Raw genomic sequence first — 16,385 nt, 5'->3', positions numbered from 1 at the left:
TTTCTTTGCACTGGCTGACAGCAGCCACTATGTGACTGTTTTTTTAACACGGAATAAATGCTTCATTGCAACTTCCATTTGGCGTAACCTGGACGTTGGTACGCAGAGGGGAAGTTCAATAAATTTGCCACATCTATTTCAGCTTTGCGTGCTGTTCTTCTTGTCGATATTTTCTTAATGTATGGCAACTCGTGTGTGTGTGTTTGAGAGAGAGAACAGTTTTAGTTTCACAACAAAATTAAGAAGAAGGAGCAGATACTCCAATGTAGTTCCCTCCTCCCTTACACATAGTCTTCCCCACTCTCAGCAGGCCCCCCCCACCCAGGTGGTACATTTGTTACAAATAATGAAACCACATTGACACATATTATCACCCCAAATTCATACTTTGTATTGAGAGTCACTCTTGCTCCTTTACATCCTGTGGGTTTGGACCAACGCATAAAGACATGTATTGACCATTATAGTATCATATGGGGTAATTTCACGGCCCTAAAACTCGCCTGTGCTCCACCTCATCATCCGTCCTCCTACCCCAGGCACCTCAGACTTTTTTTTTTTTTTTTTTTACTGTCTCCATAGTTTTTCCTTTCTCAGAATGTCATAGCGTTGCAATCACACAGTATGTAACTTAAGTTTCTTTTCATGACTTGATAAAATCAGCTCATGTCTTTTTAGTGCTGAAGAATATTCCATCCTATGATGTATTTCTAAGAGATTTTATGGTCAAGGTACGTGATAATTTCAAAGTAGGAAATCTAAGTCTTTTCTGGGTGAACCGGAACATTTCTCAGCCTAGAGATATGGATGGTGTGACGTTATTCATGTTGATGGCGTGACGTTACACAGCCCATACAGAAGAAGATCTCTCTCTCCTTCCCGTGCCGGGATCACCACCTGTTCCGGTCTGGGACTGAAAGGCCTGTATTTGGAGAAGCCCTTCAGTTCCGGACAGATAGGATGGTTGGTGACCCTGGGTCAGTTCTTAAAATCGAAGATGTACATTTTCAAACATGGAAAAGAATAATTAGTATAAAAAGTCTGTAATGTGGAGGTTTACATAGAAATATAAATTGCCAGTGGCTATTGATTCTTCAAAGGAGGGTCTGAAGGCACACACCATACTTGTCTGTTGAGGCAGGAAGACATGATGGTCTTCCTCAAGGTAAAAGTAGAGATGTTTGGTGATTCCAGTAACGGCTCTCACCTTTCCCTTCTGTGCAGATTGACCGGGTCCAGCGTCCCGGACCTCATCGTGAGCATGAGTAACCAGATGTGGCTCCATCTGCAGTCGGACGACAGCATCGCGTCCCCCGGGTTCAAAGCTGTCTACCAAGGTAGGGACGGACCCAACCATGCCTAAAGCTAGCATGTTACCAGAAGGTGAGCACCATGCTCCACGTGTGAGATACACATAAACCCGGCGTGCTTTAAAAAACAGGAGCTGGTTATTTGCTATTTCTTTAGTTAAAGCTCCACTTGTGGTCTTTTTTTTTTTTTTTTTTTTTTGAAAAGATTTTTAAGTTGGAAGCCTGGCTTGCCATGATCTGTGCTGTCAGTAGGCCAAAAGGAGGAGTAGGACCGAGTAGGAACGCAGGCTCTGACAAGTGAGCACACGGTGGAAATCAGTGTTTTCTCCCTTCCTGAGAGGCAGTCGTGATGCTCATTAACTAGAGGAAGCATTTTAACAATGAATCGAAGTGGCATTGATTTAATTAAGCTCCATTCTGTGCATGCTTGTGTGCAAATGAACTGGAAAACAGAGAAATCTATGTGAAGTTGGAGAGAATTCTGCCAAGATCTTGTGCAGGAGAAAATGTGTGGTTTGGGAGTTAGGAGTCACAATTACTCCCAAGACCTTGGCTTCACCTCTGAATTAATGTGCGGGAGCCATTGTGTGGGAGAAGGTTTCCGTCGAGCAGTACAGCTGTGTGTCCCATAAACCAGGGCCTCACATGGGGTGTCCTCTAAGTGGCACATACACAGACCATTTTCATTCAGCCGCACTCTTTGGTGTTCCTGAGATCAGTGATCAAACAGTTTGACTCAAGAGATAAACGTGAAAGAAGCTTGGGAACACGTTCCCTTCTCCATTTTGAATTATCCAAGTCATGGGGGAGCAGCCTCTGTCTTCAGCTTCAACCCTGTAATTTTCTGACAAAGAGAAAGAAACCATTCTCTTAGGCGCAGATAATACATACGTGTTCCCAGAAGCAGTAAGATGTCTCAGATTAAAATGGTCTATAAAATATTTTATGAAACTGCTTATTTATAAAACTTTAAAGGATATATTTAAGCTATCATTTGCATTTGATGTCATCCTTTCAACAAGCTGCAGACTGATTTGAAATAATTTTCAACAAGATCGAGAAGAACCTTTTACTATCTTGATTGCAAATTAAGAGAAGTCTTTTCAGGGTCAACTTTATACTATCACACAAATGCCTGTGAACTGAGTGTCACTTTATTAAAATAACCAGGAAAATGCATTTTAAACCCATTCATATATTTTGGTTAATACAAGAAAAATCAATTATTAAAAGAAACTGTTTAGACTGTAGTATAAGAAAATATGCGGTGGCCATTCAGAATAAAACATAAATCTGTGTTTTACATAACAATGTACATTTTAAAAACTTAGACATTTTCCATAAATAAGGTATCAAAATTTTAGAGAACTAACGAATTACAGGATAATTCAATACAATAAAAATGGTGATGATTTTACTGGAATTATTTTGCTGGAGGGGAGCTTTTAAAAGAAAAGAAATGATTAATTTGTAAGTTTCATTGTCAGGAAAACTTTTGAAGTTCCCCTGGGCAGGAAGAAAAAATTACTCATTATCCTTTCAATGTCTGGCGCAGTGTTCGTGGTTAAAGGATGGGGTAACAGTCTGTGCCTTTCATTGTTCTTGAGCTAGTTCTTACTTGGAAGGTTGTAGAAAACTGGTAACAGGCAGGCAATCCCTGACCACGGAAACACACGTGAATTCTGTGGGGAGGAAACACCATCAGTGATTGCCCGATGGCTAAAGACGACTTTGGCATCTCTTATCAAACTCATGTCAGCGTTGCTAATTGTCTTTGTGTGTGTGTGTTCTTTGACTTCTCCTTTGAGATAGGTTTTCAAATATCTTAGAGGTTCCTTCATGGGTTGCCAATTTTCTCAAAATCTTTAACATGATCCACATGTGCGTGTGTTGATGAAAGGGAGGCAAGCAGACCTACAGAGGTGGGATTTTATTTTCTTCACTTGTGCTCTGTGAATTTGTGTAGAAGGATGGTATGCCTCAATTTCTAACTGCGTATTGTAGAGTCTCAGGAGCTGAGCATACGTCATCAGAACTTGTTGCCTACCAAGCCAATAAGGTAGATCATTAACAAGCGTCTTCCAACCCCAAACCGTAAGCAGGCTCAAGTGAGAGTGACCTGAGCTGGGATGAGCCCAGCTGGCACAGCTGCACACTCCCTGTGAGCGGCAGAAGTCACGATGCTAGAGAGTTCGATGGTGGGGAGAGCCAGCCAGAGTCAGTGTCCTCTGTAAACTGTGAAGAATTCCTCCTTGCTGGGGAAATGGGGTGGGATGGGGAACTGATGGCTCTTCTCAGTAAGAAATGGTTCGACAGACGTGATGTGTACATCCCATCAAAGGTTAGGGCACAAAAGCACAGATAATTGCCGAGTACTTCCTGACATTTGGCTATGTAGACTTGACCTTTCATTGAACTTCTGCACGACCGTACAGCTATTGAAGAAAGCATGGTACGAGCGGAGTCCTTTCCACATGACCTATACTGGCTGCTGCCCTTGGTGAAATCTGAAAGCATCAGTGAAATACCAAATACTTCCCAACAGGGCAAATTGCAGTAAATTGACTCAGGCATTAAGACACACATCATAAGGTTTATAGTATGAAGACTAGAGGGACTGGCGGCATTGCCAAATCGTGAATCCTTGACTATTAAGAGATACAAGTATTCTCAATTAAAATATAATTTTATCTATATTTATAAAATAAATATATTTATTTATATTTATAAAATTATATTTCACTTATATTTATAAAATATTCTTCCAAGTGTTATATATCAGTCTGAACAACCATATAGCATTAATTATCATCACATTTAGTTGTAATTGATACTGTGTTTACTGGCTCAATAGTCTATTCATAGCTATAACTTGAGATGTCATGGAAACATAGGTGGCCGTCAGTCCTCGAGAGATTACCAATTCAAGACCACACATTATCTTTTGACAAAATAATATTCCAAGTCAAAGAGATAATTAAACCAAAAGAAACTAATATAATATTTGAGGATTTAAAAAAGCTAGAGAATGCTGTAAGGAAAGGAAACATTGTAGAAATTGTTATTTCCAGATTGCTGTATTAAGCTAATAGGGATAAAATAAAAGCCACTTGTAAAGGTTATTGTCAAAAATATAAATAATTGCATTATTTTAACTACAGTTGTTTGGGGCACCTGGGTGGCTCAGTGGGTTAAACATCTGTCTGCAGCTCAGGCCAAGGTCCCGGGGTTCTGGGATCGAGTCCCGCACCGGGCTCCCTGCTCCGTGGGGCGTCTGCTCCCCCTTCCCACCGCTGGTGCTTACTTGTGCTCTCTCTGTCTCTCTCTGCCAAATACATAAATAAGAACTTTAAAAAAATAAAATAAAATAAGCTGCAGTTGTTTGTGAATTATAATTGTCAGAAAAAAATATATGTAGTCGATAGTTACACATGATTTAATTTTCCAGTTCTTCTAAAGATTTTATTTATTGATTTATTTAGAGCAAGCAGTGGGGAGAGGGAGAGAGAGACTCTCAAGCAGCCTCCCCACTAATGCAGAGCCCCTAAGGAGCTTGATCTCATGACTTTAGACCATGGCCTACGCCAGAACCAAGGTTCAGACCTTAAGGGATGGACCCACCAGGCGCCCCAAACCTCTAGGTTTCGGTATTGCATGCCTCTCGCTAACATACAGCGTGGTGGTTCGTGGTGGTGGAGAACACGCCGTGGGGCTGTGCCACCTGCTAGCTGTGTGACCTAGGACAAATAATTTAAACTCTGTGTGCAGCAGATTCCTTGTCCAGAAAGAAAAGGGAGGGTATAGTAATGACACTTGCGGCACAAGTCTGTGGTAGAGCTCAGATGACTTAAACCATGGACATCCCGTAGCACATGGAGCAAGAAATGTTGGCTGTTATCTGTATACAAATAGTTTTGAGATTTCATGTAGTAAGGTTTTCCATGATATAAATAGCAGAGCTCATAATAAAGTATGTAAGAATAGTAAGAACCCTTCCCTGTCCCTTTCATCTTGCCAGGTAGCTTTCTCAAAGGCAGCATCTCTCAGCTTTTCCTCATGGGTCCTTCCAGATTTTTCAGTGCGTATAACATCAGATTTGAAATCTCAGTTTGTCTGTGAGTCACAGACTCCAGAGGAACTTGATATACAAGAAACGTCACTGCCTCTTATTTCAAAATCAACTTGAATTTCTTTCAGAGACCCCATCCTAACCTTGTGTCGTTGGGGGGCCCCACTTTACCCCTTACCTGTTCATCATCTTCTCACCAAGAGGTTGTGAATTTCTCACGTGTTGTAAGGGATACACAGGTTTTGGGGGGTCCTCAGGTCCTTGGATCACGTTGTTACTCTGAGACATTCACGGTCATTGCTACTTTGGGTGCTGTTCTCCCTCCAGAGGAAGCCTGGTGGACCCTGCTGGCGGCCTCTTCTCCCCCACCCCCAGCACAATGATGCTCCAGTGGTTTTGTGCAGGAGAACCTTGGGTCCAACCGCCCACCTGTGCACCAATATCACTGCCTGGGGACACCCCAGTGCTCTGTATTTGCTCCATCGCTTACCCCTCGGGGACATTCACCGAGAGCCTCCCCTCATGATGCCTGGAGTATCCTGGATTGATTTAGTCTTTTAAAGAAAAAGTTTGCATTAAATTAGACAGGACAAGAGCAGACACAGCCTGGCGATGCTGGGGAAGCACAGAGCTTCAGGCAAACTCAGGATCTGAAACAGGAACAGGCGGTGCCGCTAGCGCCTGCGCAGCCACAGGAAGTCTGCACGGGTGTGAGTGATCACACACACGTCTGTACGACGGAGGGGTGCAGAGACCGTGATGGCCAAGTTTGCCGTAAGACAGTGCTGGAGAAAATGGGAGGCAAAGTTAAAAAAAAAAAAAAAAGAAAAAAAAGAGCATTTTCGGGAGGTTTGTTAGTCATCTGAAAAAGTGAGGCAGGACAGGTGAGGCGCCTTGTTTGTTCAAAGGCTGTTTAAAACCTTCATGTACATGACAATATTTCATTCAGAATGACCTGTTCAAAAATCCAAAAGGGGAAAAAAGGGTAGAACTACCCACAGCTGGATAAAGCAGTCCTGTGTGGCCGAGTGTGCACAGTTATTGTATGATGGTGTATGACACACTCACATGGTGTATGAATCTGTAATATGCACAGCTCATACCCATGTATAGTGCACACATTACGTCACATGTATTACGAGTATCAGAGTATTTATGGAAAGCAAACGTACATTCACTGCACAGTTTTCCACTTTCTATTTAAAATATCTTCATTTCGTATTACAAGTTATAAAATAACTACTGAGGATCAAAAAAATGTTTTGTAAACCACCTTGTGTTTAACAACACGGTACAACTCTTTTATAAATATTATATAGACTGTGCCATTATGTACATTTAAAATATGCCTCGTGTATGATAGCAGATCGTTATTCACTAGAAACAAAAGGGAAAAATCTATTCTCACTTCAGTTCGTGACCATTGTCCCTTCTAGCACCAAGGAAGGTTGAGAAACAGTCTGTTTGCCTAAACAGTTGGGAGTTTGCTGTGTTGGTGCACATGCCATTTTTAGGGTGTCACTGTCTAGACTTGAGTGGGCTAACTGTGGATCTTTTTTGTCGCAGAAATAATGTGTGGTTGGCGTTCATCATACATGTTGATGAACTGATTTTCCACAAATCATGTTTTGTGTGATTTGCCGTAGCTATTTAAATTTTAGCAGGGGGGAAATTAAAGGAAATGTTCCCTGTGATGTGCTGCTGTGTGATAAAAACAGGATCTATTTTAGGCTCACACTAAGAATTATTGCAGTAAAATAATTTGAGTTCAGCATTACTGTTTTGTACCAGAAACACTACTGCCTTCCTATGTCCAGTGAACACAGTGAATGGGAGTTTGGGACTCTCTGTGCTCAAGGGTCTGCGTATGTGCCGAGTGGGAAGGGGCTGCTCCGTGGTGCACCGAGTGCAGGGGAATTCATCTCTGCCACTCCTGGGAGACAGCACTGCAGACACACCACTGACCTTGTATAATCTTTGAGATACTTGTGATGGTTAATTCCATGTGGCCCCCTGACAGGGCCTGGGGTGCCTGGATATCTGGTCAAACATTATTCTGGGTGTGTTCGCAAGGTTGTTTCTGGATGACGTTAAATTCTGAATTAGTTGACTGGATCTTTAAAGCAGTTTGGCTCCCCAGTGTGGGTGGGTCTCCTCCAATCAGCTGAAGGGTTGTCTACAGTCATACCTTGGGGATATGGTTGGTTGAGGTCCAGACCACCACAGTAAAATAAATACAGCAGCAAAGTGAGGCAAATGAGTTTGTTTTTGGTTTCCCAGTGCATATAAAAGTTATGTTTACGCTGTATCATGTTCAACTAGGAGCCTAGTGGCATTATGTCTAAAAATCAATGTATGTACCTTAATTTAGAAATGCTTTTTTGAGGGAGTGCCTAGGTGGCTCGGTCCCCTAAACATCTGTCTCAGGTCCTGATCTCAGGGTCCCGGGAAGGAACCCCATGTTGGGCTCCCTGCTCAGTGGGGAGCCTGCTTCCCCCTCTGCCGTATCCCTTCATCCACCGTGTGTGCTCTCTCTCTCTCAAATGAAAAAATAAAATCTTAAAAAAAATACTTTATTGTTAAAAAGTGGTAGCCATCACCTCAGATGTCAGCAAGCTGTAATCACTGATTACAGATCATGTAGCAAATATAGTAATGAAAACGTTTGATAGTGCAAGAATCACCAAAATGGGACACAGAGACAAGAAATGAGCAAACGCTGCTTGAGAAATGGCACTGATGGAGTTGCTCAATGCAGGGTTGCTGCAAAGTTCCCTTTGTTAGAAAATGTAATGCTGTATCTGGAAAGTACAATAAAATGGACAATTAAGGAAGTATGCTGAGTGAGGAGAGTTGGCCCCTCCGCGCGGCTCTCTGGGACTGTCACGGTCTTCCCCTCTGGTCAGACTCAGATTTGGGCCAGAACTTACGTCATTGGCTTTCCTGGGTCTGGACATCCCAGGCTCCAGAGTCACGTGAACCAATTCCTTCAATCATCTCTCTCCATTGATTGATTGATCAGGAGATTGATAGATTAGGAGATACCCTATTGGTTCTTTTTCTCTTGGGAACCCTGATTAATACAGTATTTCTCTACTTTTATGGTTGGATTTCATCCAGTGTCTCAACACAGACTCTTCCTCATCATCTGTGTGAGTAATTGTACATCTCAAAGGAATCCAAGGGAAATTCGATGCATGGGGTGTGACCACTGAACCCACGAAAGCTCGTCCGTGTCTAACTGAGCTCATGCCCCTGGCCTTGTTAGCGTGAAGCAAGGTTGCTGCTCAGACAGAGTCAGGCATGAGGTGCCTGTCGGAGTAACAGACTGATTTCGAAAAACCTTAAGACAAGGTAAAGCTGCATGAAATAACTCCGCGTAAACTTCAGTTTTAATCCTATGCGAATTCCCAGGGATCGCCGAGCATTTATAATGTGTGCTTCCTTCTTCACAATAAATATGGGCTTGTGTCTAAAGTGGGCACAAAACATTCTTCAAGGGCCTGGATTAAATCTGTGACAAGTTAGCCTTAGTCCTGTAGCCAGAACCTGGATGGAGATTTGTGTATGAGAAGAGAAGGCCTTTGAGGTCCCTGAAGAGGAGGGAAGGAAGCAGTGTGGGGTCAGGGAGAAGCTGGACAGTGCCTGGTGCCTTTGCTACTCCTCCAGAGCTCTGGATCTGGGATGGCCGTGCGGGGTTTCCTCAACAGATGCAAAGGGGCGGAGGTTGCTCAGGACCTTGCACCATCACTGTGGGCTGGCCCAGGGGCAGGGTCGTAATGCTGCTGGAGGAGATTGCTCCCAAGGGATGCGGCCCTCGGGAGAAGCTTGTTCTGAGGGAGATATTCAGGTGGACCCTGCAGGATCTGTCTGTCCAGGAGCCGTTTATCCAGGTGTTCAACTAGTCTCGGGTCCTAGGAGACCTGAGAGTACATACCCACAGCTGCGTTCCTGTCCTACCCAGCTGAATTCCCCTCTCCTTCTGCACTCCCCTCTGCTGGTCTAGGTGCCTAAGGAGGCAGGGAGACCCAGACCGACATCCTAAGGAGGCAGGGGGACCCAGACCAACATCCCTGACGGGTCTCAGCGCCCAATCGCCGTGCCCTTCTCAGGCATGTCTGCTGCATTCATGCATTTTTATCATACTTGCACGTGGGTGCACTGAGAGACGTCCCGTGGAATCTCTGCGCCCCAGCACCAGTGTTCTCCCCGCTCTGTCTACAGCGCCCTGCCCCTTTCTTTCCTCCTGGCTGGGGAGGTCACCCCAAACTTCCAAAGGCATCTTCCGTGCTGGCTCATCCTTTGGCATGAAGCTGTTGACGGCAATAAGCAGGTCAGCCTTAAAGTGAAATTGGACCCTTCCCTCTCCACTGGTGAAAACGTTTTCCCTCAAGAACTATCCTACTAGACCCACGGAACCTAAAGTGACAGGCTCGGGAGCACACGTTCCCAAGTCAGCCCTGGGGTGGCGGGTGACAGGTCCCCTGCTCCGGCCCCTCAGCCCCCTGACCCGTGCTTTCCATGTACGGGGAATCAGCAGCGTGTCAGGCTGCTGGTTTCAGGTGGTTGCCTTGTCCTGCGGAAAGGCATCCCAACCCCACGGCATCGTCTCTGCGCTGGCTGCATCCTGTCGCTGAAGAGCTTCTGAGTTCGTGGCGTATGACCGCAGAGGTGGGCTCCACGTTTCCACCGGCTGCTGGCTCCTTCTCTGATACAAAGTGAGTCCTTTGTCTGAGAGCAATTCCCAGAGAGGCGCTCATCTGGGAGTTCACCCTGACATACCCCATCTGGGAGTTCACACTGACATACCCTACAATCTATGAGAAGCCCTGTAAGGCAAGATGTCCTGCCACACAGTGAACTCCCGTGTTCTAAATTTTAGTTCCTCACAGTGGGCTCCTTAGAGGATTTCTGGTCATTTAATAGGCTAAAGAAGAAGCGTACTGTCATTTCCATCAATACCCCTGAAAGAAACTTGGCCACGTCCAAGACCTTCGATCCCTGGGGCCAGAACCGGAAGCATGTACTTTGCTGGTGCTAGACATGTGCCTGCAGATGCCATGTTCCTGGTACCGACTTCCTGACCTGAAACCCACACAGCGCAGTGTGTCCTTATCTGTCCCGGTCCTCTACAGCTGCTGGGTCATCGCTTGCATTCTCAGAGGATCCGGGCAGCAGGTTCATAACTGTTACTATAAACAACATACGTTTGCCTCATCTCTTAGCAGCATCTGTGGTAGGTGGCCCCATTCTCTCTTCTGGAAATTGCGGTGAGTCCCATCTCATGAATACCTTCCCGTCACATCCCCTGCGCAGGCTCGAAGGCAGCCTTCCTTTGTATCTGTCCCAGCTGGTCATGGAAATGTCGCCTTTGCCTCCTTCCCAGCTGGCTTCTCCCTTCTAATCCACACACACCGGCCGTCCCGTCCAGATCACCTCTACTCGAGAATGAAAACCAAGTGTCTTCTTGCACCGTGAGAACCACGGAGAGCCCACAGAATATAATGAAACCCAGTTACCGAACCCTGGCTCTCCCCCAGCACTGACCCTGTATATGCTTCGAGCTCCAGCCATAGCAGGCTTCCGGATCGTCAAGCATCATTTTCCCTCTCCTTTTGCATGATATTCTTCCCCAGCAAGGATCTTTGTTCATGGGGATAATTTGTAACTCTTTCTGTCCCAGCCCGGATACTACATTCTTCAATAAGCCTAACATGCACGCGCGGCCCCAGATGCCCCTCTCCACATCCCTGTGCCGCCTCATGCAGACGCCATCACACTAATTCCTTAACTGTCTGCCCAGTAGGTTGGAGCTTTGGGGTGCAAGGAGCTCTTCCACCACATGTGACGGCGCATTCTCTGGCATGCAGCTGTCCCTTAAATGCAGTTGACCCGTGGACAGCAAAGATGTTAGGGGCGCTGACCCCATGCAGTCTAAAATCCAAGTATAACTTTTGACTTCCTCAAAACCTAACTGCTAACAGCCTGCTGTGGACCAGGGGGCTTACGGAGACATGACCAGTTGATTAACACGTGTCCTGTAGGTTCTATGTGTTGTATTCTGTATGCCTTCAATAAACTAAGCTGAGGTAAGGGAAATGTTACTAAGGAAGTTGGAAGGAAGAGAGAATAAATTTACAGTTCTGTGCTGTACTTATGGGGGAAAAAATCCATGTGTACGTGGATCCGTGAAGTTCAAATCCATGTTGCTCGAGGGTCGACTGTATATGCCAACTAAGTAAGTGGGCAGAGGGTGCCCAAAGCCACAGGAATTCCGAGACTGTTTAGAAACTTGTAGTATCATGTTGATACTACATTATTGATAATCTTAAGTCCACTCCAGTTTCTTTCCTGAAGAGTTTAATTTAGGCCTCCCATTTTAAGAAACTCTAACCGAGTCGAAAAGAAATGAAATGAACACACAGCTGGGACCTTTCCAGTTGTTGGTGTCACTCTGGTGCAAACACCCACATCTGCTCTGCTCGAGTCCCCGCGTGATCAGTGGCCCTTCCCTCGGTTCCCTTCGTCTCATTTCCCTGGATTCTCCGTGAATTCCGCGTGCCCACCCTGGATCGCTGAACTCCTGCAGTGGCAAAGCGATGGGCTCCCCAGGAGCCAGTGGTTAGACGTTTCTTAGTATTACCTGCTGCTCATGCTGGGATGGGGTGCAGGTCACCTGGAAATCTCAGTAAGATGCAGATTAAGGCCGGGATGGAGGGGTGTTCTTTGAGGGTCCACAGTTCTGTGGTGGTGAAGTTGCACCGCAGGGACGGCTGGGGGTCAGCTCCTAGAGTCCCCCACACCTGTGCTCCCCCAGGTCAGCATGGGATACCCTGGCGTCTGTGTTTCCTGCACACACACCCGCTGATGCCGCCGGTCTCCACTTCCCAGTCCCCGTTCTGTCTGATGAATCCTTGTCTTTCTCCACCTGCACTGGTGGACCTCTGTAATGGCCCAGCCACCGAGGATGAGATGAATTCTGTTCCTCATCCTTCCCCAGACGGCCCATCTGTGCGAGAGCGGCCGTTTGTCGCACAAGTGTGCTTGGTGTTCTTGGACCTCACGCGTCGTCCACTTTCCTACATCAGTATCCGTGCTGTTTCCCCTGTCCTGACGGGTCCTGGTTCACCCCTTCTGCCTGGACATATTCTCCCCAGCCTTCAAGGCCCATTTGGAGTGCCTCCTCAGTGGTGAGGCTTTTTCTAGCACAGTCAATGGGGAATAAGCCATCCCTCTAGTGTTGTCGATAACTCTTGGTCACAGTGTTCTCTCAGCCAAGAGTTAGTGTCTTGTGCGTCCTCCAGTCCTTGAGAAAAGGGACCCATTTTATTCAATTTTCTGCCTCCAGGCTATACCACCAAACACGGTGTCTTCATCTTGGTAAGCAAACGAAAGTGCCCCATGCTCTCATAGACAGAATGGACTCACTTAGGTTTGCAGAGCTCGTCCTCTTAATTAATACTCATTGGCTTCAACAAGGTGTTGGGCATGGTTTTTAGTATTAAGATACAATTCTCCCGGGAGCTTGCATTTTAGACTCGGCAGAAGATAATTTTAGGTAATGATAGCAAACGAGGAAAACAGAATAAAACTGATATCTTATACAAATAGAAAAAAGGATATTGAGTGAAAATATACTCTATTTCTAATGTAATATATTGTTTAATGCATTCATGTTGTGTTAATACCTTGATTTTAAAGCTCTGCCAATGAGTTAAAGGACACATTACCTTTCAGCTTTATAGGGTTGTCTGCCTTTTAGCTTTATGGGGCTTTTCTTCTTAAATCTATTCCTCTCTTGAATATGCCTGCAGTGTTTTAAGATTTTAGATGTCATATTCTTACTGGGTTTTTACTTGTTTGTTTTCATTTATACTACTGTAAAGGCATTCAAGCCTATGTTGTATTAATTGAAATAGTCTTTGAATATTTGTTGTGTAATGTTTATAAATGTTTTTCTATACGTTGATATACATATATATGCTATGTTTATCTATATGCATCTATTCATATATATGTATATAATATCTGAAAATGTTGAGACTAGCAAGCTATTCTTTGATAAGGATCATTTATAAATAGTAATTCATAGAATTTTTTAGCAGTTTTTTTTTTTCCCCTGAGAATATAAGATTTAGAGCAAGATTGGGTTAATGTTGAGTGTATATAGAAAATTCTTGATTATAAGTCTCCTTAGATGGGCATTGTTTAGCAATTTGACAATGGAGTCAGTAGTCAGCGTGCTTACCATGAACCCAGTTAGGACAAGCAGAGTTTCTATTTGTCATAATTTTGTGCTATCCAGCATTTTTCTGCGTGTGGAAGAGAGGGGTCAGAAGAGAAATTGTTATGGTTCATAGAAACAACTTTACATTGCTTCTAAGAACACTGGTAGCCTCCTTTGTGTTACTAATTCCACAGTTTAGGAATTCAGCCAAAAAAAAACCAAAACTCATTTGAACACATCATTTCATATACAGTGAGAGCTGAGTGTAAAAAGAGACAATATAACTAAGCTTGTAAACAAACAAACAAGCAAACAAAAAAACAAAATTATGCTTGTATTGCTACTTTACCTTTCCAGAGCTCTTTGAGAGAATACGTATCATCTTGTAGATGAGGAGTAGAGTAAGATGGGTCAGCACAAATGTCGCCAAATTAGAAGAATGGCGGCTTGGCTAAGAAATGTGCTCTTTCAACCAGCATCATTGGGAGCGTCTTCATCAGCTAGCTCTTAGATTTTACCGAGATTTCCAGTATAGGTAAATATAAAAATTGAATCTATAAAATAGCTCTTGAGGTGAATTTTCTCAGAGCTTTATTTAATGAAATAAGAAACATACGATATATTATAACACAGGAGTCATGTTTATAAAGCAAACAATTCTGATAACTTAGTTATGTATTTTTATTTAAACAATAGCAAAACATATTAATAATTGAGTGCTAGCGGCTGGAGTCATTCGGTTTTAGATGTTTGTCGTTGCTGTTGTTTTCTGCTGGTAAATCACACACGGACCCAACCAGTGTTGGTTGTCCTACCCAATTGGACTCACATATGCTATTATATTTAAAACAAAATAAAAATAAACACACAACCATGACAACAGAAATACGTACTATAGCAGTATCGAGTTTCAGATCATTCTTCATTTCGTTGCCGAATGCGTCAAAGAATTTGTGTGAAGATTCGCTAACACTCAGAGTGGGCCCAGCTCGAACAAAAATGTATGTCAGGAGCGCTGCTTACTCCAAGTATCTATTTTTCCTCCTGGGTTACACTTTATAAATGAATTATAAATATTGCCTCCTCTTAACAGTGTGAGATAAGCCACTATTAAATATTCAGCTGCATCAGCACGTATGAGCCAAGAGAGCAGGTTGTGTCCTGCAACAGGACGTTGGGTTGTGATGGGGAAACGTGACCTTTAAATTCCAGGTCTAGTGGCCCATCAGCTTGGGCTGCAGCCAGCAATCCCGTCTGAACCTTCTGGTCACAGATAAAGGTTCAGCCTCAGCGTGAATTGCAGGGAGCTGGAGCGGCATTTCATTACTATGATGAGCTGGAGCGAGACCACCAGGGCGGACCGGTTTGTGAACCACGTTGCAGTTGGCACCCGAGCAGCCTCTGGGCAGGGGTAGGAATGAAAGCATTGACATTGAGGATGAATGAGAAGAGGGTGTAGAATAGTTGAAACTACCAAAGTATTGTTCTTTTTTTTTTATTATTATTTTAAAGATATAATTTATTTGACAGAGACTGAACAAGAGAGAGAGAGCATGAGAGGGTAGAGGAGTAGAGGCAGAGGGAGAAGCAGGCTCCCCGCCGAGCAGAGAGCCCGATGCGGGGCTCGATCTAGGGACCCTAGGATCATGACCTGAGCCGAAGGCAGAGGCTTAACTAACTGAGCCACCCAGGCGCCCCTGCAATATGTCTTTCTGTGTTGCATGTGAGCTCTGTGAGATCAAGTTTTTTGTCTGTTTTTCTTTCTTTTTCTTTCTCCTTCTCTTCTCTTCTCTTCTCTTCTCTTCTCTTCTCTTCTCTTCTCTTCTCTTTCTTCCCCTGGCCACATTTGCTCTCTTCCTACCTTCTCACATGTGTGAGTCTTTGTAAAGCCTCATCTGATGTCGTCACTATCTGCGACCTAGAGTCAATGTCATTGGCATTTAGACTGCTGGATTTTATTGTTTGTTTGTTTGTTTTATTTTTCCTTTGTTCTTCCATGTCCCCACAGCCTGTTTGGGTTTTTCTTCCATGTTCCCGTGTCCTCTAGAATGTTTAGTGATTGCAACAAAGTAGAGTCCTTGCGGGAATTCCTGAAATTATTGATTTAAAAATGGGTACGGATTTCAAAGTTGTAAGTAGAAGTAATATTTTCTCTACATGTAACCTGTATTTTAACCCACATGCATTTGGTCAGGTGTCTAAGCCAGAAGTGTCCTTCCGTCAAGTTTGGTTCTCTGTGACTCAGCCCAAATGTATATTTTTGAATCTTTCTCTCTCTCTATTCTGTTTTTTTTTTTTTTTTCCTTTTTTTGCTTTTCTGTAGGGATTAGAGGTAAGCATAAAGGAGGTTAGTGCAATGCGAAGCTAAATGAAGACAGAAACCATCTGGGGGAAAGAGGCTGCTCCATACAAGGGTTGGAAAGTTCCAGAAGGGCAGCAGTTCCCCGAACAGGGTAACAAAGAAGGCAGAACTTTAGCCAAGAGATCTGAGCTTCAGTTTGCTCTGAATTTCTCTTTCCTCTCATGGCTGTATCTCCTGTGAGGGGTGGGAAGAGACGGCCTGCAGGCTCTCTCCCAGCTCTAGAAAAACAGAAATCAACAGCTCCATGAATATTTGCTTTCTGTGGGAAGCTGATTCCAGGAATGATTAGCAAGCAGAAGGAGAGGGGATCGTTACCCCTGATAATGAGAACCCTCCCCGAGGCATACTCCAGCGCTAAGACGGAGATAGAGAGAGGAGGCAGCCTCGCCTTCAACCCGGTGGGAAACCATGGAGTGA

The 16,385-nt window shown here is 44.2% G+C and overlaps 1 protein-coding gene across 1 annotated transcript in view; it reads left to right on the top strand.

The window, feature by feature from the left end:
- Positions 1-16,385, top strand: part of CSMD1 (CUB and Sushi multiple domains 1) — a 1,942,714-nt gene that overhangs the window by 1,501,698 nt on the left and 424,631 nt on the right. The window contains exon 12 of the mRNA XM_059384481.1: positions 1,225-1,337. Within this exon, the coding sequence (XP_059240464.1) occupies positions 1,225-1,337 (113 nt within the window). The remainder of the gene's footprint in view (positions 1-1,224; positions 1,338-16,385) is intronic.

Source organism: Mustela nigripes, chromosome 18 (assembly GCF_022355385.1).
Source record: "Mustela nigripes isolate SB6536 chromosome 18, MUSNIG.SB6536, whole genome shotgun sequence".
Lineage (NCBI taxonomy): Eukaryota > Metazoa > Chordata > Mammalia > Carnivora > Mustelidae > Mustela > Mustela nigripes.
This window is presented reverse-complemented; position numbering and strand designations above follow the sequence as displayed.